Consider the following 21,970-nt stretch of genomic DNA (forward strand, 5'->3'; position numbering starts at 1 on the left):
CACCCAGAACTGTGACCCAGATCCAAGCACGGGCAAAGCAAAAGAATCCTACACCAGCAGAGAGATCCCTGCAATCCCCTCTGATCAACCACTCAATTCCCCCTCAGTCTGTGGGCCAGAAGCTCAGGAGGCAGCCGCCGCCCCAGGGCCGAGCTCAGGGAATGGGCCTGAGACCCCGCTTTCTCTCTCACTGCAGAAACAGACTTTTCCCACTGACCTTCTAAGTTGTCTTTGGCGTTCATGAGTTGAGAAGTCTGGAAACCACCACAGCTGCCCGAGATTCAGTCGTCTGAGGCCTGCTCCAGGTTTGCTGAGGCCTGCGTGCCCATGCAAAACTGCGTTCTTCTCCCAGCCTGGTGCAATATACCTTTCTGATCAACCATCCAGGTAGTCTTGGGCTAGAACTTTGTTTCACTGTCTTTTTGTGAGTTCTGCTGCTTTAGAATTTGTTTAGAGCCATTTTTTATAGGTATCTGGAGGGGTTTGGGGAAGAGCTCAAGTAAGTCACTGCTTTTACTCCACTATCTTGCTGAAATCATTAGTTTCAAAGGAATTTTTCTCTCTTGAGATAATGGGAAAGAACATTTTGACATATCTGTTATTTCATTTTGTTATTAGTAATGGAGATGACTTCCAGATCTAAATAGTCTTCTTTACTTTCTCTCCTGATTTCCTGTCCCATATCACCAACTGCCTCTTCGGCATAACCAACTGGTTATCCCCAAGGTATCTCAAAATTCAACAGCTCAAGCTCAGTCAAAAACAACTCATTATATTTCCCCCCAAATTCTCACCTCTTCCACACTTCCTTATTACTATTGAAGGCACCATCATCCTTCCAGTTATTCAGGTTCATAACCTGAATGTTATCTTCAACTCCTGACTTTCACTCACCCCATACATACAAACAATTGCCAAATCTTGTCTACCTCCATCACATCTCTTGTATATGTCCCTTTCCTCTACTTTCATAGTCATCACTCGTTACAGCCTTCATCATTTCTTGTCTAGACTTCTGCAACAGTCTCCTAATGAATTTTCATACCTCATCTTTTCCCTCTTGATTCTGTCTTTCACACAGCTGCCAAAAGCAATTTTCCTAAAGTGCAGGAAGGACCATATCATTCCCCTACTCAATAAACTCCAGTGGCATCCTGTTACCTTCAGGATCAAATAGAAAATCTTGATTTGGCTTTAAAAACTCTTCATAACCTAGGGCCTTCCCTTCCCAGTCAACTTATACTTCATTCTCTTCCACATACTCTGTGATTCTTGAGATACTTGTCTCCGTGATGTTTCTCTGCTTCTTAGAAATTCTGGCTTCCTTTACAGCACTGGTCAAGTACTATCTTCTGCAAGAGATGTTTCTGGTGCTCCTTAATGTTATTGCTTTTCCCCCAGAAGATGACTATATATCTACTTTTTATGTTTTTACCATTAGAATAGAAATTCCATAGAAAACATTTTTATCACTTTTTTTTTTTTGTATCACCACCAGTACTTAGCACAGAGCCTGGAAAATAGTAAGTGCTTAAGAAATGCTGGTTTAGTGTGGGTGCTTTTCCACCAATGCAGATGTTACAATCCCTCTATGCTTTCTTATCTTGAAAGGTTCTTGTTGATGTTTTTCCAAAAATCCTTCATAAGGAATATATTCAATATGCTGGTGATCTTCTCATTCTCTCAAGCATACCAATATAGTTCCTGAGATTATTCATGCCTGGCTCCTTGATAAAACATTTCATGCCACGTCTTGACCACCAGGCACAGGCTGCTTAAATCCAAGACAGGTCTTTCCATTGAACTTCAGGTTATCTGAAATTCTGATGCTTCTAAGATTATGGTGTTTTCTCACTCAAACAAAATAACATCACCAGAATACTAGAATTGAAGAGGTGGTCTTTTCTGGTAGCAAATCATTTGGGATCGCCAAAAATACTGTGCAATTTCCTAAGTGAATCCAGCTTGACTTTTTCCTATCCAATTCTGAGTTTGGTAGCTAATGGTTGATTTACTTTTATCCTCTGGAAAAAAAAAACAAAAAAACAAAAAAACAGCTCATAGTTTTATTTATTAATTCAATAGGTCTTTTTGCTTTCAATTTTATTAATCTCTCATTTGACCTTTAAGATTTCTATTTAGCCATTTAATTAGGGTTCTTTAATTTGTGGTTTTCTGGTTTTTTAGTTGCATGCCTAATTTACTGATCTTTCACTTATCAACAAAAGTGTTTAGATATGTATAATTTCCCTTTTATGTTTGGCTATATGGCAAAAATTTTAGTATGTTGTCTTATTGTTGGCATTATCTTTAATGAAGTTACTGATTCCTTCTAGAATTTGATTTTGATCTACCCATTCTTTAGAATTAAGGTAATCTCCAATGAATTTTTAATTTCTTCAGTAGCCCTTTATTGAACATAATTTTTAGTATGTTATGATTCAGAAAAGATATATTTAATATGTTTGCTCTCCTGCATTTATTTTTGAGATTGTTATGCCCTAATACACGATTACTTTTTGTTAAAGGTACCACGTACAGCTGAGAAAAATGAATACTTTTTTCTTTTCTCATTTAGTAATCTCCAGGTGTCCATTTTACCTAATCTTTCTCTCTTTCTCTTTTCTTTTAGATTTGAACAGATAGATTTTAATTGATTTGTTCAAGGCAGAGTTGAGGACATTATACCTTATCTTAAAATTCTATTCAGGTCTTTCACTTCTTTTTTTATTTTTTGCTAGGTTTATCTAGTTCTGAGAGGGATAAATTGAGGTCCTCCACAATTATAGTTTTACTGTCTATTTCTACCCTATAACATTTAACTTTTCCTTTAAGTATTTAGATGCTATACTATTTGGTGCATATATGTTTAGCACTGATATTAATTTATTGCATTCTTTTTTTCTTACCCCTTAACTTTTTTTTTTTGGTATCATCCCATCATAGTAAACTCACAACCATGTTCTCTGTCTATATATATTCCTTATAATTTGCTCTAATAATGATAAAGACCTTAGGAGTTACAAATATCATCTTTCTATGTAGGAATATAAACAATTTAACCTTACTGAATCCCTTATGATTGCTCTTTCCTGTTTAACTTTTTTAAGTTTCTCTTGAGTCTTGTATCTGAAAGTCAAATTTTTTATTCAGCTTTGGTCTTTTCATCAGAAATGCTTGAAAGTTCTCTATGTCATTGAATATCCATTTTTCCCCTTAAGAATTGTACTCAGTTTTGCTGGGTAGGTGATTCTTGGTTGTAATCCTAGATCCTTTGCCCTCTGGAATATCATATTTTCTAAGCCTTCCAATCCTTTAATGTAGAAGCTGCTAAATCTTGTGTTATCCCGACTGAAGCTCGAAGATGTTTAAATTGTTTCTTTCTGGCTGCTTGAATTACTTCCTCCTTGACCTCAGAGGATCTCCTTTATCTGGAATTTGACTGTAATATTCCAAGGAGTTTTCATTTTGAGATCTCTCTCAAGATGTGATTGGTGGATTCTTTCCATTTCTATTTTACCTTCTGGTTCCAGAATATCAGGGCAGTCTTCCTTGAGAATTTCTTGAAAGATACTATCTAGGCTCTTTTTTTTGATCATGACTTTCAGGTAGTCCAATAATTCTTAAATTATCTCTCCTTGATCTATTTTCCAGGTCAATTGTTTTTCCCATGAGATAGTTCCACATTTTCTATTTTTTTCATGTTGTCTCTTGGTGTCTCATGGAATCATTAACTTCCACTTATCCAATTCTACTTTTTAAAGAATTATTTTCTTCAGTGAGCTTTTGTACTGCCTTTTCCATTTAGCCAATTCTGCTTTTTAAGGAGTTTTTCTCTTCAATGTATTTGTGTGCCTTTTTTACCATTTCCTTGGCTTATTCTATTTTTTAAGGTGTTATTTTCTTCAGTATTTTTTTGTGTCTTCATTACCAAGCTATTAACTCTTTTTTCCTGATTATCTTGAATCACTGTCATTTCTTTTCCCAATTTGTCCTCTACCTCTCTTATTTGATTTTTAAAACCTTTTTTGAGCTCTAAGATTTCTTTTTGGTCTTGAGACCAATTCACATTTTTCTTTGAGGCTTTGAATGTAGCAGTTTTGACATTGTTGTCTTTGTGTTTTGATCTTTCCTGTTACCATAGTAACTTTCTATGGTCAGGTTCTTTGTTGTTGTTGTTTATTCATTTTCCCAGCCTATTTCTTGACTTTTAACTTTTTGTTAAAGTTAGAGGTCTGCTCCCAGGATGGAGCGGGGTACTGGCCCAAGCTACAGGTTTTTTGTTCAGCTCTTTTTAGAGTTGGTTCTGTGAGGTCTGTAAGTTTTCAATTCTTCCAAGGTGGTATGATCTAAGGAGAGGTATGTTTACTCTTTTCCTGTCCTGTATTCTGGTCTGAGTGCACAAGCACTCTTTCTCACTCTGGAACTATGACCAAGGTCCCAGCTCCCCTGAGGCTTCAAGCTCTTGTATGCTAGTACTCCTACTTGCCCTGGGACTACAAACCAGTACTATGAACCAGATCCATGTATGGGCAATGCAACAGAATCCTGTACCCAGTGCCAGCAAAGGGACTCCTGTAATCTCCTTCTGACCAGTTGTTAAACCCCCTTACCTTTCTGTGGGCTGAGAGCTCCAGAAACTGCTGCTGCCAGTTCAGTTGCCCCCAAGGACTTCCCCAGGCATTGCCTGCATTAGACTACACTCCTCTCCTACCTACATGTGACACATCTAGATTGTCTTGGGCTGAGAAATTGTTCTACCTCATCCTTTTGTGGGTTCTGCCACCTAGAATTCATTTTCAGACGTTATTTTAAACTGTCTGGAGGGGAACTGTGGAGAACTCAGGCAGGTCCCTGCCTTTATTCTGCCATCTTGGCTTTGCCCCAAGAACTCACTTTTCAACAAAAACTACTGAGAAAACTGGAAAGCAGTCTGACAGAAACTAGGTGTAGACCAACATCTCATATCATATACTAATATAAGGTCCAAATAAGTCCATGACATAGACACAGAGTGAAATCATAAAGTAGAGGAAGAAATTACCTCCAAATCTATAGATGGAGAAATTTGTGACAAAACATGAGATAAAGGGGAATACAGAAGGTAAAATGTACAAGTTATGGTACATGAATGTGATGGAATGTGCATTAATGTGCTGTAAGATATGGTAGAGAATGGTTTCAGAAAAACTTAGGTTGACTTATATGAATTGATGCAAAGTAAAGTGAGCAGAACCAGAAGAACAATATACATCATAATAGCAATATTATAAAAATAATCACCTGTGAAGGATTTAGTAATTCAGATTAACCCATTACAACTCTAAAAGGACTCATGATAAAAAATGCTATGTGCCTCCAGATGGAAAACTGATGGACTTAGGAGTACAGACTGAAGCATAATTTTTTCCCCTTTACTTCAATTTCAATTTCTAGCTCTCAAAAAAATCTGCCATAAATATTTTTGTACATGAATCCTTTCCCTCTTTCTTTGATTTTTTTGGTGTACAGACCTAGTAATGGTGTACAGAATGTGTGAATTAATGGTTCTTTGCACTCTATTTAATTCCATTTGTATACTTCCTTGACAAATAAATTTTTACCTTGGAAAAAAAAATTGGGCAGCTAGGTGGCACACAGAATAGAGCACCAGCCCTGGAGACAGGAGAACCTGAGTTCAAATCTAGACTCAGACACTAGCTATGTGACCCTAGGCAAGTCACTTAACCCCAACTGCCTCACCCCACCCCCCCAAAAAAGTTGACTTTTTTTCAAAGGGGTAGCTAGGTGGTACAGCGGACAGAGCACTGGCCCTGGAGTCAGGAGAACCTGAGTTCAAATCCAGCCTCAGACGCTTATTAGCTGTGTGACCCTGGATAAGTCACTTAACCCTGATTGCTTCAAAAATTAGAACTCTTTCCCTCATCATCATTAGATTCCTTCAAGTTTTAGATAATCTCTTAACTATCTGCAAGAAGCCTGGTCCTCTTTAATCTTAGAGCCTTTCCTCTGAGATTCTCTACAATTTATCCCATATGTATCTTGTATCTACATAATTGTTTGCATATTAGCTATTTTCCTTTTTCAGTTATCTTTGCCAATTTGATAGGTGTTTGGCAGAACCTTAAGACTATTTTAATTTGCATTTTTCATATCAGTAGTGACGCAGAACATTTTTTCATACAGATGTTCATATTTTGTCTGTCATTTAGTTAATGGCTAAACAAATTTTGATACATGAATATAACTGCCACAAGAAATTATGAACATGAAGAATTCACAGAAGCATGGGAAAATTTATTTGGACTGATATAGAATGAAACAGAACCAAAAAAACCCAATATATTGAATTACTACAAAAATGCAAATGGAAATATCTAAGAAAATAAATTGAATGCTGCAAAATTAGCTAAGATACTCGGTCCTGGAGAAGAGCTGACAAAATGTATCTCCCTCCTTTATGTGTAGAGGTGGAGATTAGAGCAATGCAATATTGCACATACTGTCAAATACTGTTGATATTTTTGTCAATTTTGCTGAACTTCCTTTTTTCTCTCTCTTTTAAAATTCTTTGTTATTCATCAAGTAGGAAAAGAATATATATATTCAGAAATGAACATGATATAAAAATGAAAAAATATACCACTAAAGTAAAAAAAAAATTTGCAAAAGTTTGACTATTCTTTTCTCATATTTTCTTCCAGGATACATGCCCTCAATACATGCAGGGACTGCTTTCAGAGAGTTTTATAGAGAAGAGAAAACAGGTATCTATGTCAGTAGCTGTTTTATGTTTTCTTACTCAATATTTTTTGGAGTCTGTGGTCTTTTCCATTCTTTTAGAGTTTTCCTCTATTTGATACATTTAAAAATTTAATCCCAGAGAACCTTTACATTTTCATTTCCAGGGTGGATTTCCTGTGAAACCATTTGGTCAATACAACTGTTCCTCTTGACCCCATCTTCTAAATAACTATTGGCCATTGTACACTGAGTGCTGAGGTGAAAGAGCCTAAATGTAATGGTTCTAATTATTTAACCAGTTATGTAATACATTATATCTTAAAGAAAGCTTTGTACTATAAAGTTAATAAGGCAATTTGTAATTATACAAAACAACTCAGTAACCATTACATAAAATATTAATGGCTCCAGAACCAGAAGACTGGGGTTCAAATCCTGCCTATGATGTTTGTTAACTCTGTGACCTCGGACAAGTCACTTAACTTAGCCACCCTGGGATTCAATTTCCTTATCTGTAAAATGAGGCAATTGGACTAGATGGCCCGAGGTTCCCCTTAGCTTTAGATCTTAAAAAAAAAAAATTTTTTTGTTTCATTAAATATTCCCAATTACATGTAAAAAATTTTTAACATTCATTTAAAAAAAATTTGAGTTCCAAATTCTCTCCCTCCCGCACCTTCCCCCTCCTTGAGAAGGCAAGCAATTTGATATAGATTATACATATGAAGTCATGCAAAATATATTTCCATGTTCCATTTTTAGATCTTCATAATCCTATGAGAAAAGTTCACTAAAATAATATGAGCAGAGTTGCCTCATTTCAAATATATTTAATGTCTCCAGTTATGTCTACAAATGTTCTTAGGATGATCTTGCTAAGGGAAAACTCAGCTCAAATTTTCTGCAGGCTCATTTTTTTAAAGTTATTTTGATGTTCTGGGAGGTAATTTAACTTTTTTAGTTTTCCTTCCCCCTAATGTTTTGCGAATGAACTTGCATTCTAAATTTGTACTTACCCTTGGCTGCTGTTTCTTTTTGCTCACCAAAGAATTTAAGTGTTTTCTGGGCCAAGATATTTCTGAACTCTTTTGGCTTCTTCATGGTGGCACTTAGATTGCATTTCTAAGAAATGGTGAAACAATAATGTTTTTTTTTGTTGGATTTTTTTTTTTTTTTTGGCTAGGTAATGAGGTTAAGTGACTTGCCCAGGGTCACAGCTAGTAAGTGTTATGTGTCTGAGGCCAGATTTGAACTCAGGTCCTCCTGAATCCAGGGCGGTGCTCTATCCACTGTGCCACCTATGTGCCCCAAAACAATAATGTTTTGCAAACTAGTTTGTCTTCTAAACTGAAGTGTGCCTTGGCTGTCAAGAGCAGAAACGCCATTTCAGAAATTTTAGAGAAAAACCTTACAAATAAGATTAATCTTCCAGTGATAAGAGACAGAAAGTTTCCTCAATAGTAGAAAATGTAATCATTTGTATGCATATTTCACCCAATTTTCCTAACTATGTTGTTAACCAAAATGAGCTAAAACTCAAAATCACCTTAAACCCAAAGACTCCAGCATCTGGGATGAGAACTCACTATTTGACAAAAACTGCTTGGACAACTCGAAAACAGTATGGCAAAAACTAGGCATAGACCAACATCTTAGACCATATACCAAGATAACAGGTACACAGTTTAGACAAAAAGGGTGAAACTATAAGCAAACTAGAAGAGGAAGGAATAGTTTACCTGTCAGATCTATGGAGAAGGGAAGAATTTATGACCAAACAAGGGATAGAAGATACTATGAAATGCAAAATGGATAATTTTGATTACATTAAATTAAAAAGTTTTTGCACAAACAAAGCCAATGCAACCAAGATTAGAGGGGAAGCAGAAAGCTGGGAAACAATTTTTACAGCCAGTATTTCTTATAAAGGCCTCATTTTTAAAATATATAGAGAACTTAGTCAAATCAATAAGAATACAAGTCACTCCCCAATTGGTAAATGGTCAAAGGATGTGAACAGGCAGTTTTCAGATGAAGAAATTAAAACTATTTATAGGCACATGAAAAAATGCTCTAAATCACTATTGATTAGAGAAATGCAAATTAAAACAACTCTGAGGTACCATATCACACCTATTACATTGGCTAATGTGACAAAACAGGAAAATGATAAATACTGGAGAAGATGTGGGAAAATTGGAACACTAATGCATTGTTGATGGAGTTGTCAACTGATTCCACCATTCTGGAGAACAATTTGGAATTATGCCCAAAGGAATACAAAACTGTGTATCCCCTTTGACCCAGCATTAACAATTCTAGGTCTGTATCTCAAAAGATCATAAAAAAGGGGAAAGGACCCACATGTACAAAAATATTTATAGCAGCTCTTTTTGTGGTAGGCAACGATTGGAAATTGAGGGGACATCCATCAATTGGGGAATTGCTGAACAAGTTGTAGTATACGAATGTAAAGAAATATACTATTGTTTCGTAAGAAATGGTGAGCAAGCAGAATTCAGAAAAACCTGGAAAGACTTACATGAACTGATGCTGAATGAAGTGAGCAGAACCAGGAGAACACTGTACACATTAACAGCCACATTATGCAATGACTGACTTTGACAGACTTAGCCCTTCTCAGTAATGCAATGATCTAAGACAATTCCAAAAGACTCATGATGGAAAATGCTATCCCCATCCAGAGAAAGAACTAAGGAATCTGAATACAGATCAAAGCATCTATTTTCTCTTTCTTTTGTTGTTTTTTTGGTTTTTCTTTCTCATGGTTTTTCTCTTTTGTTTTGATTCTTCTTTCAAAACATGACTAGTGCAGAAATGTTTAATATGCCTGTATCAGATTGCATGCCATCTTAGGATGGAGGGAGTAGAGGAAGGAGAGAAAATTTAGAATTCAAAGTCTTATAAAAGCAAATATTGAAAGCCCAAAAACACCCCAAAAAACTCAAAATCACTTGTACCAACCCTAATTCTGCCACATCACATTCAGCTCAACTATACAAACAGCAGCCATGTTCACAAATGAACCTGGAATTAGATTGGGAGTCAGAACTTCTCTTTGGAAATTAAACCTTGTGTGTCCTTAGGAATGGTAATCACAGGCAGAGGGAAGAGAATACGTTTGGCAGGACACTGCACAACCACATACGTTTTCCTTTTCTCCAAATACATTTCTGATTTGCTGGTCAGCAAAATGAAGGAAATTCCAAAGGCTTAATCCAAGGGCTGTAGTGAAAAATGATCACTGTGGAAAATCAGAATTTTTCAGGACATGAAAAGTTATTTGCTTCTCTTGTAACAGAAAAAAAAAACCTTGACCTTCATATGAGAGGCAGAATTTCAAATGTTCACCTTTTGTGGAAGGTAAGCATGTGTACCGTGCTGAAAGAACGTGCTGTTTGTGGAGCTTTCAGTGTTCTGTCTCTAGCTCTCTTTTCACATTCTATGTCACTGACTTCCCTCTACTAAAGCATTCAGATACTATTTCAGCTTGAACAGGAGGTCAGTTTTATGCTATTCATTTTATACCTGGTGCCATAAGTTACAGGGAAAGAGAGACTTTTCCTTCCATATTGCCTTTTTTTGTTTTTTAAGATAAAACTCTATACATTCCTTAACAGTCTTTCCAAACCACAGTCCACAGCTTCTAGGGCTTAAATTCCAATTCCAGCAAGGGAAGGTCATCCTTCTTTACATGCAGCTTATTGTCTAGGGAGTCCAACGAAGAACAGTTTTATGGGTTGTACATGGCTGGTGTCAGTGACAACCACTTCAATATTATTCAAACCAATAGCGTAAAACAGAAGAAAACATAGCCATTCTCATACCTACATCTCATCTCTTATCCATTATCTCCACAATTTACCCCTTAGGTACTTGAGAGAGTCTAAAATATTATAATCCATTAACAGAAGAAGGTAGGAGAGGTGAGGAGACAAGATCCTTAAAAACACTCAGGAAGAACAAATCATGCCAAACTAACAATTCCTTTTTTAAAGAAAATTAATAGTTAGATAAATTAGATGAATAACAAACAGTTCTGGCTCAGGTTCTTACTAGTAGCATGACCCTGGGAAAGTCACTTAACCTTTCTTAGTCTCAGTTTCGTCTTCCATAAAAAGAGGATACCTCACAGGCTTATTACGAGGATCAAATGAGACAGCATGTATAGCACTTTGCAAACCTTAAAAGTACTATATAAATGTTAGTTGTTATTTTTACTATTATAATTACTATTATCTTGATTTCAGCAAAACACTTGATAAAGTCTCATTACATGCTTGTTGAAAATGTGGCAATATGTAGGTTATTATATGGATCCACATTTAATTGAACAAACAACATCCTAATGGGCTGGTTACCTCTTTACCTCTGTGTACCCTTACCCTTCACAGCTAAAGTCATTTACACCACACACACACACACACACACGCATGCACGCACGCACACTCCCATCCCACCGCCCCCAAATAGAGATCAATCCCATCTACAGACTATGGAACAGAAGGAACCATGCATGGTTCAGCAGTTCAGTTTCATCACACTTGGTATTAATCCTCCTTTGATCCTGATAACCTCATTTTCCCAACAACTAACTTCCTTGTTCTCTTGTGACTGAACTGTATCTGCCTTGTAGGCCATACAGATCCAGAAGTCTTGAATCACAACTCGGCTCCTTACTACTTACATACTAATCACTTCAATTCTCTGGCTCTCAATTTTGCCATTATTAAAATAAAGTGGTTCCTAAGGTCTCTTCAACTTCTAAGTTATTTTATTCAGTCTTTTGTAATAAAGTTTCTTCTCCTCCTCTGTCCACAAGTTCATTAATAAATGGGTTCCAGCCTCATTTCCTAGATACTTAATGGAACTGGATTTCCTGACTTTGAAAACCAGTTCTTCATCAATTCTAAATCTAATTCTAATTCTAAATCTTTCTAAAACTTTTCTATGCCTCCAATAAATTGCTACCATTAGCACTGAAGATCTTAGACTTGTTTTTGACTTTTTAAAATGATACGTGCACCCTTCCTGTCTCATTTTTAATTGATCTTCAAAATCAGTGCCTGTTTTCAGACAAGTGTCCTTGCATACCTATCCCTAGGATAACTTTTAGCTGTACTCCCTTGTTTAGATCACCAGCCTGCACCCAACCTGCAAGTTGTACTTAAGACTGTCATTCTTCCCTGATCTGGCTCTAATTCAAACAAATATTCAGCGATGTTCTAAGTAAACTTGAAGAAAGCTGCAGTATAGTGCCACAGAGTTGTACATTCCATAGGCTTTGTTCCTTTCAGCATTTTTATCTAAAAGAAATGCTTAGGAAATCTGTAGATGGCATAAATTTGATTCATTCTATTTTTATCTTGTCACATAAAACCACAGAATCACTGAGGGTAGTTTATTTATATTTAAGAAAACAGTATATGTTGTTATGGAAAATTTACTACTATAAGGCAAATTCCAACAACTCTAGGGTACAAAATTCCCTCATATTTGAAATGATGAAAGTCAAGATCATAAAGGTAGAGAAACTAACCCATAAGTTAATAGAATGAAAAGGTTTTTTTAAAATTCATTTCAGGGGCAGCTAGGTGGCGCAGTGGATAGAACACCGGCCCTAGAGTCAGGAGGACCTGAGTTCAATCCAGCCTCAGACATATAATACTCACTAGCTGTATGACCCTGGGCAAGTCACTTAACCACACTGCCTAGCAAAAAAATTAAAAATAAAATAAAACAAAACAAAATTCATGTCATTTTATTTTCAGTTCTGAATTTTTTCCTCACCCATTGAGAATTCAAGAAAAACAAAACCCATTACAAATATGGAAAATCACACAAAACAAATTCCTGACTCTGAGTCTATCAGCTCTTTCTCTCTGGAGGTGGATAGCATGTTTAATCATGAATCTTTTGGATTTGTGGCTGGTCATTGTATTGATCAGAGTTCTTAATTCTTTCAAGGTTGTTTATCGTTATTATATTGTTAGCATGTAAATTTTCTTCTGATTCTGCTCACTTCATTTTGCATCAGATCATACCTATCTTTCCAGGTTTTTCGGAAACCAACCCCTTTATAATTTCTTACAGCACAATAGTATTTTCATCACATTCATATACCACAACTTGTTCAGTCATTCCCCAATGGATAGGCACCCCTGTTTCCAATTCTTTGCTGCCATGAAAAAAACTGTTATAAATATTTTTGTAGATATAGGTCCTTCTCTTTCTTTGAGCTCTTTGGGATTTAGGACTAGGAATGGTAGCACTGGGTCAAAAGTTATATACAGTTTAATAGTTTTTCGGGCATAGTTCCCAATTGGAAAGATTGATCTTCATTAGACTGGAGAAAGGGAAAAGTAAGAACACAAAGGAAATTCTTAACAATGTTTACTAGTGCAAATTTTTGGAAAGCAATATGGCAATACACATTAAGAATCACAAAATTAGTCATTACCATTGAACGTTTCTGTTATCCTAAAGAAAACATGAAAATGAAAAATAGATCTATCTTTACAAAATTCATAATGTTCCCCTCTTGAACTCTACATTCTAGCCAAATTTGATTAGTAGCTATTTCATGAACTCCATTCCCGTTCTCTTGCCTCTATTCACTCCTCTTCCACTCCCTCCTCATTTCAGCCTCTAAAGAATCATCTTAGCTCCAACCAGGTGAGACCTCTTCAAGGAAGTGATTTTCCCAGGTGTTAGTGCTCTCTCCTACCTTAGTTTTCCTCGTACTTTTCTTATCCGTGTACATGTTGAGCTCTTAACTCACATTAACCCAGCATAATGGAAGTTTCAGGAAGGTACCAATGGTTTTGTAAGTGTCTGAATCCCCAGTGTATTACACAATACCTTACACAGCATAGGTGCTTAATAAAAATAAAAAGGAAAGTAGAATGCAAGCTCCTTAAGGGCAGGGACTTTTTGTTTTTGTTTTCTATCTGAAGTACCAAATACCTAGTCTGTCCAATGCTAGTCCAATGGCTGAACAAGCTGTAGTATATTAACAGAATGGAATGTTATTGAACTATAAAAGATAATAAAAATAAGAGAATATGGAATATTACTTTGTATGAACTGATCCAAAGCAAGAATGGCGTACACATAAGACTCACTCAACTACTTACACATTTTAACCAATCCAACAGCTAGGTTGATACCCGTAAGAGGTTACTACTGGCTAGAAAAGAACCACATATATTAAAATACTTATAAGAAGCATTGTTTTTTTGTCTTTACTATAACTTTAAGAAAATTTTCTTATTTTGATACCTTCTGTATTTAATATCACATTCATTTCCAAATATGTCCTACAAGAGTATAACCCAATGAGCAAGATTGTAACAAATTTTAAATGAGAAAAAAAGCAGTTCAATAACAATCCAAAAGTAATTTTTGCTTTTCTTTGTACCCTCAGCAGTGTTACAGTAGTACAATAATACAGTACCTGACACATAGTAAGTACTTAATAAATGCTTGTTGACTTATTGACAAAACTAACCAAAATACTGACAGTCTTTAAAAAAAATTATTCATTGATGTTTTGGTTTTTTTATCCTCACAACCATCCTATGAGGTATGTTCCAGGCATTATTATTTCTAATTTACAGATGAGGAAACTGAGGTTCAGTGAGGTAAAATGACTTGCCCAAGGTCACACTGCTGGCAAATGTCAGACATAGAACTTGAACTTGGGTCTCCTGGGTTCCTAGTGTCACTCTTTATCCACTTTAACATGTTAGTAGCTTTATTTGTAATAGAAAAAAGATGGAAACAAATTATATGCCCAATATTAGGGGAATGGCTGAACAAATTTTATCATATGAATGTAATGGAACATATTATATTGTAAGGAATGGCAGCAAATATGAATAATTCAGAAAAATATGAAAATACTTACAAGTAAAGTTGAACTGAGAAAGCAGAGTCCAAAGAACAATATCTAACATCTGAAACTATGTAAATAAAGACATTAAAACAGCATAAAAGCTTGGCTCAAATTCAGTTAATAATATTGACATGTGTCTCTCCTTTCTGTTACACAGGAAATTTAAAAAGTGGCATATACTATTAGTTAGGATCACTCCTGTAGGTGGTTTTACCTATTATCATTTTTAATCTTTGTGTGTTGGGGTGGAGAATTGTTTATTTGTTAGAATGTGTCTGATTTATGAAAATAAAATGCAAAAAAAAATCCCAAAAATCTTTTTGGGAAAGAATAACATATACAATGACTACAACTATACTTAAAAAAAAGCCAAAGATGATAAAACAAAAGGATCCAATAGAGTAAGGAGAGGTCACAAAATATATACTTTTCGTTTGCTAATTTTAGTTCAAATGTTACATGAAGTGGTCAGAGAATACGAACAGTTTTAAAATGTCAGAAAAAGGTAAATAATCAGATCAAAAAATAAGAAAAAATTTAAAAATGTAAATTAAATACCAGAAAAATAATTAGAATAACAAATTATTGATGATAATTTAATAGTTAATATAATAAACACCAGAAAGAATGAAAATTAAAACAACCTTAGGGTATCACACCTCACATTTTTCATGCTAGCAAAGATACCAAAAGATGGGGAAACTCACTGTTGGACAGGGCTATGGAAAGATAAATAGGCTAATTCATGGCTGGAAGAACTTTGAATTGGTTCTGTTCTTTAAAAAAAATTGAAACTATGCAAGAAAAACTAGTAAGTGTTCATACTCTTTGACTCAGAGATTCTACTACTGGCACTACATTTACATGGAGGTAGCTGACAGTAAGAAAAGATCTATATGCTCAACAATGCTTATAAGTAGGAGCACTACTTACAATAACAAAAAACTGGAAATAAATTAACAGCCTAAAGCTTGGTAAAACTGAACAAATCATAGTGTAATAAATATTATTGCTAAGCAAAGAATGAACAGAAAGAAGTCAGAGAAACACAGAAATATTTGTCTAAAGAAATGAAGAATGAAGATAGCAGCACTAATACACAAATATCAAAATAAATGAAGTCAAAGTGTAGAGACAAGAAGATTCTGGTCAAATAAAAGTCAGTGTTAGCACTATACTGTAAAGTTTAAAAAACACAACTTACCTTTCTGTTAACTGATAAACTCATTTCCCCAAGCAATGTACTTGGAATTGGGATTTGTTTGAATGTCTGTTGCAAAGTGTCTATTATGTCAAAATAATATATACCCCCAATATTTTATACTAAAATTCATGTGATTATTTCTATTACAGTTTTATCAACAAATTATTTTATTCCTTATTTCATGTTTATTTGATTTTTTTTTTTATCAATCAATCAGCAGGAATTTATTAAGCCCTACCATATGCAAGGTACTGTGGTGAGCCTTGGAGTCACGAGTACAAAAATGAAATGATCCTCTGTTTCCCTCTCCCTCTCTGTGCCTCTTCCAAACCTTTTTTCCCTCCTCAAATCTCCCATTGTTCCGTTCCCCCAACCCTCAGAGCTGAGAAGCTTGCCTCATATTTTACTGAAAAAATTGAGACAATTTTCTGAGAGCTCCCTGTTCTGACCTCCTCCTCACTTCACATCACACTCAGATGTTTTCTGCCACTGTCTCCTCTTTAACCCTTGTCTCACATGAAAGGCTGACCCCTTGGCATGCACAATCGATCCCATTCCATCCCGTCTTCTCCAGCAGACTGTTTTCTCTACCATCCCTGTAAGTCTCACTTATCTTCAACCTTTCCCTGTCTCCTGGCTTTTTCCTACTGCCTATAAATATGCCCATGTCTCCCCTAAAGCCAAAAACCCTTTGCTTGATCCTTCGGTTCCCACAATCTTTCAATCTCTTTCCTTTCTTTTGTGAGAGGAGGCCATCTACAATAGGTGTGTCCACTTCCTCTCCTCTCACTCTCTTCTTAACTCTCTGAAGTCTGGCTCCTGACCTCATCATTCAACTGAAACTGCTCTGTCCGAAGTAACTAATGATCTTTTAATGGCCAAATTTAATGGCCTTTTCTCAGTCTTCATCTTTATTGACCTCTCCAGTTTTTGATACTATTGATCATCCTCTTTTCTCTGACATTCTCCTTTTCTCTTTCACTACTCTCTACTGGTTCTCCTCCTACCCATCTGACTGCTCCTTCTCAGACTCCTTTGCTGGATCTTTATCCAACTCATGTCTGTTAACTGTGGGTGTCTCCCAAGGCTCTGTGCAGGGCTCTCTTCTGTTCTTCCTTTATAAGATTTTACTTGGTGATCTCATCTACTCCAATGGATCACATAATGATTCTCAAATCTACTTATCCAGCCCTAATCTCTCTGGTAACCTCTAGTCTTCTTATATCTCCAACTGCCTATTAGACATCTCAAACTGTATCTCCAATGGACACCTTAAACTCGACAAAAGTGAACTTATTTCTTTCAAAGTGACTTGCCCAGGGTCACATAACTAGTAAGTGTCTGAAGCAAATTGGAACTCAGGTCTTCCTGACTCTGAGCCCATAGTTCTATCCACTGAGTCATCTAGCTGCCTTTTACCCTAACTTACCCAGTCTTAAATCCCTGAAGACAGATAAATCAGAATTTAGTGAAAGACTCAAAACTTAACAAAGAAGTAAAACATGTTAAGAAAGTCTTGAACATAGTATTACGCAAAAAACAAACCCTAAAAACTAGATGTGATATGAAAATTAAAAATTAAAAATTAAAACCTGTCCCAGCCACAAATTTGAGCTTCTGTTCAACAGAGTTTTTTAATACCACATGTTTAAAGACATATAAGACAGTAAATCAGTAAATTTAACCCACAAGATTAGATAGGAATAGAATAGTTACTGAAGTTAAGAGAAATCAAGAGTGTGTGTGTGTGTGTGTGTGTGTGAGAAATACGGAATCTCAGGGGTCGAAAGAATTCTAGAAGTTATATATTTTTTCCGTATCTCTCATTTGTAAAAGAGGATCTTACTAGCACTGTCAACAGAACATATCATTTGCAATATTTTCTAGTAATGACTATAGGTTGCTTTGATCAGTCTACCACACGTACATAGTCATTTTTAACAAATGCTTAGCAAGATGACTGACTGAGGTACTGAGTTTAACTGTGACCATAAAAGTTAAATTTAACTAAAAAAGAATTGCACCTATTAAGGAATCTTATCTTATTTGTTTTATATTCAGTACAAAATTTAACAACACCTCCACTAAAGAGTATGTAAGACTAGACCATTTAGTAACTCTGATAAAATACTGGTGGAATTTGGATTATATAATTATTTCCATTATCCATGTTCTTGCTGCCCCCAAACCAAGGATAATTAAGATTGGCTAATCTGAAGAGCAACCATGGAGCTATATTCCTATAATTTGTACTTAATATCTTTAGGTTCACTAATTTTCACTGAAGAATAAATAACAGCTTTCATCCTATCTTCTTAGAATGTACAAAGTAGAATCTATATTCTAAAAGGGTTCCTATTATCCTATAAATACTATACCATATTTTTATGACTTTTTCAATGCCCAGGAAAAACTTTCTGCTTAAAGCCTTAGCTAGGTTAAAGCTAAATCAATGCTAGTAATAACTACATATAGATAACCAGATACTACATACAGTTCTGTAGTCCAGTTTAATTTATCTCTATCCACTTTTTAGAGCAGCCTAGAATGATTTCCCAAAACAGAAAATGGTAATTATTTAAACAGCTATAAACCCCAATAAGGCCAAGTGCAGTTCATAAGACTGTCCTAAGCAATCTATTAACTGTTAACAACTCTTTAAAACAGTGAGTGGAAAAGGCACAAAAAGGTTGCAGCCAAATGTGGGCACTTCTCAAACACTCTGACACCACCAGGTTATTCAACACCATCTGCCCTCTGGGTAGACTCTTATTAAATGTATGCCAGACCTCTACTCCAACCAGACTACAGACAAACTTGTTCTGGCCCACCATCTCCTGGTCAACAACTTGGGGAAAAAAATGCAAAGGAGAAAAAACAATGCTTCTCTTTAGATCCTTGCATGTGTTAGCACTTTGTATTACTATCCCAGTCATTTTCTACCTTAGATCAGTTTCAACATGCATCCAGGCCTTCCTCACTGTATCTGCATTGTATGTGCCAGCATGACATCAGCTCTTCTGCCCCTAACAGGGTCTGTGAGGTGGCAACTTACAATGGTGCTTTGAGTAACAACAAAGCCCTTTACCCCCATTTCAGATTTCTGAAATTTTTCTCCTTTCATTCAAAATTCCTTTTTCTCTTGATAAAGTCTGTGAAGAAGAAAAGGGAATTTGGCAGGCCTATAGTACGAATATGAAATGGGGTGGGAACAGAATTTAAGTAAGAAAAAAAAGCCTTTGGCAATACATGCTCCATTTTATTAAAAAAAAATCAAAATTACTGCACAACAACATTAATGACAATTAGTTTCAATGTCAGGATAAAAAGAAAGCCAATTTTTATTCAATGGAGAAAAGTAATCTGACTTTTGAACTTTGAGCACCTTTTTCTCTTAACAATCTTCCTTCTTCCTTACGTCTATTTTCCCAAATCTAACTTAATCAAGAACTTTTCAAGGCACCAAACTTGAAGAGCACTGTTCTTTCATAATTCCAAGAAGAGATCAGCTTGTTCACAGCCTACTTGGTCCTCTGGGACTTAAGAAAATGACTCACTGCTCATTTTTAAGTCAAGTAGCAAAAAGATTTCCTCACAAAAACAGTTTGTAAATAGATATTCGGGCCAAATATTTAGCTTTGTCCTATCTAGATGGTATGTAGAGCAAGTAATGGCTTACTCACCATCAAATCTGTTTATTTAATCATAATGAATGTTGTAACAAACCACTCCATTGAAACAACCAAATATGTAGGAAACTATGAGAAAACTGGAAAAATCTACCAACTCTGAGGCCCCTAGACTGTATTATAAGTCACTGGCATATGCAACTCATTTTCTAGTTAATTCCCTCTAGGGACCTAGTCTGCAGTCCACATGCAGGATCAAATTTCATTAGCAGTTGTAGGAAAATGCAAGCCCTATGTATTTGCAAGTCAAAACTAGTGAAGGCAAAGGCTGGGCTTACCATCTTCACTTATTTTTTTTTTTTCTCTGGGAAAGGATTTTAGCTGATAGAAAACATTTGTTGAGAGCACAAAGGAGGAAATTTAAAAGAAAGGATTCAGCTGGGAATGAGACAAGTCATAATGCTGAAACTCTAGCATAACACTTCATCTGTATCTGTGTCAAAGTAGATAGAATCTTAACCATGATTTCACAATTAAGGCTTAAAATAACAAAGGCACAGAAAGAAAAATTAAAAGGAAAAGCACAAGACACAATTTTCAGCTTATTCCACATCTTATCTCATTCCTATGGATTAGCTTGAAATTCAAACTGAATTTACTATGTTAAAAAAAAAATCAGATTATGACTGTGAAATTAATTTGAAACTGAAACCCACAATTAATTCACTACCTTCAAAGCAAAAAAAGAAATTGATTGTAATAGCTTTTATATACTTAACCTATTGATTTTCTTGATACACTAGAAAAGTAGATGGCTTAATTGTTTAAGCTTGTAATCTGTCTCGTCCTTACCTTTGTCTGAGCTGTATCTCCCTTCTCAAACATCATCTTAAGTCTGTTGAGAGGGACGTTATATTTCTCTATTTTGCCTGTAGTATCTGGGTTCTCATTGGCTTCAGGTTTTCCTATTTCTTGCTTGGATTCTCTCAGGCAATTTTCCATTTTGTCAGTCTCTAGTGAATGGACTTTAAATTCTTCACTGTGATTGCTGGGATACTGAGCCTGGACAAGGGTTTCTGAAGAGGACTGAAGTCTAGATCTGGTATCAATTCCTTCTACTTGAGTCGTTTCAGCTACTGAAGAAGTGTTGTTTTCCACTGGAACGCAGAGATGGTCGACCTTCGGTCTCACCTCAGCACTGCCGTTTCGTAGAGATTCTGTCTGAGGCTCTGTTCTCAGCTTTGGATTCTCCCACTTCTTCTTTAACACACTCAGAGTCCCCTTTCTAAAATGCTGGGGGAAGTTCTCAGTGTTCTAGAAGAAAGAGAAGTTGTTGCTAGTTACAACCTGCCTGTTGAAGCATCAAACATTCTCTGTAAAATGAAAGTTAAAACTCCGCACAGCTCCTTGTTCACTGCTGTCTCAGACAGCTGTGAACAGTTACTACTGTGCCACATGGAGAAAGCCTACACCCCAGGGGTGGGAGGGGGAAAGAGAAAGAAAGTCAGAGACTGAAGCAGGAAGTGATAAAACAGGAGAGACTTATAAGGACAAAATGGGAAGAAAGAAAAGTCCAAATCTAATGGTAGTTACCTTGGAGACAGAGGTTTTCACTCTAAGAATTAAGGGAAAAGGAACAATATCCAAATGCTGGAAGCTTTAAAAGCATTAAGTCTAAATTAGTAAGAGTTTAATGTAAGGTTTTTAAGGAACAGAGATAGAGGGCAGCTGAAAGCACACAGCTCATTCCAGATAGCATTATTAATAAATAAGCTAAAGCATCTCAGAAACAATTTTTTATGTTTGCATAAATTTTATATATACATATATTATTATTATTTTTTTTTTTTCTAATCTCTCCCCTTTGTTCATCTCGTCTATTCTCAGGCTTCACTTATCATTTTTATAAAGAAAATCCCCAGATCTTGTAACGAGTACTAATCTTACATCTCTAGCACCTGCTTACATAACTCTACCTTGATCTGCCAGGAGTACTTAGAACTCAACAGGCCCAACCTCCAATCCTGCCTGACACTACCAGTCATTCAGACTGATCTTTGATTCTTCTTTTCCCTCAATCCCACTTCCCCATCCAATTAATTGTCAAGTCCAAAGTCTAGTTAACAGCACCTTCATCTCACAGGGTTGTTGTAAGAATCAAATAAGATAATCAGGCAACACATTTTGCAAACCTCAAAGCCCTGTGTAAAATTCTGTTATTCTTCTACATCTATGTTCTCTCACTTGTGTTCCCATTCATCTTCCACGACACTGTCACACTCTAGCTGAAATTCTCTTCACTTCTCCCCAGGACAATATAAAGAGCCTTCTAACTGGTCTCCCTATCTGGAACCACTCCCTTACCAACTTTCACAGAACTGTCAACATAATCTGACAAATCACTATGCTGATCAAAAACTTTCAGTGGCTCCCTGCTGTCTATAGGAAAAATACAAACTTCTTAACCTGAAATAA

General features: G+C 35.8%; 1 protein-coding gene across 2 annotated transcripts in view; it reads right to left on the reverse strand.

Moving 5' to 3' along the window:
• LIMA1 (LIM domain and actin binding 1) overlaps positions 1-21,970 on the reverse strand; it is a 106,734-nt gene that overhangs the window by 29,813 nt on the left and 54,951 nt on the right. For both annotated transcript variants that reach the window (XM_027844368.1, XM_027844367.1), the window contains one exon: positions 20,348-20,809. In XM_027844368.1, the coding sequence (XP_027700169.1) occupies positions 20,348-20,809 (462 nt within the window). The remainder of the gene's footprint in view (positions 1-20,347; positions 20,810-21,970) is intronic.

The sequence above is a fragment of the Vombatus ursinus genome, unplaced genomic scaffold (genome assembly GCF_900497805.2).
Source record: "Vombatus ursinus unplaced genomic scaffold, bare-nosed wombat genome assembly UNPS02014941.1, whole genome shotgun sequence".
Taxonomy (NCBI): Eukaryota; Metazoa; Chordata; class Mammalia; order Diprotodontia; family Vombatidae; genus Vombatus; species Vombatus ursinus.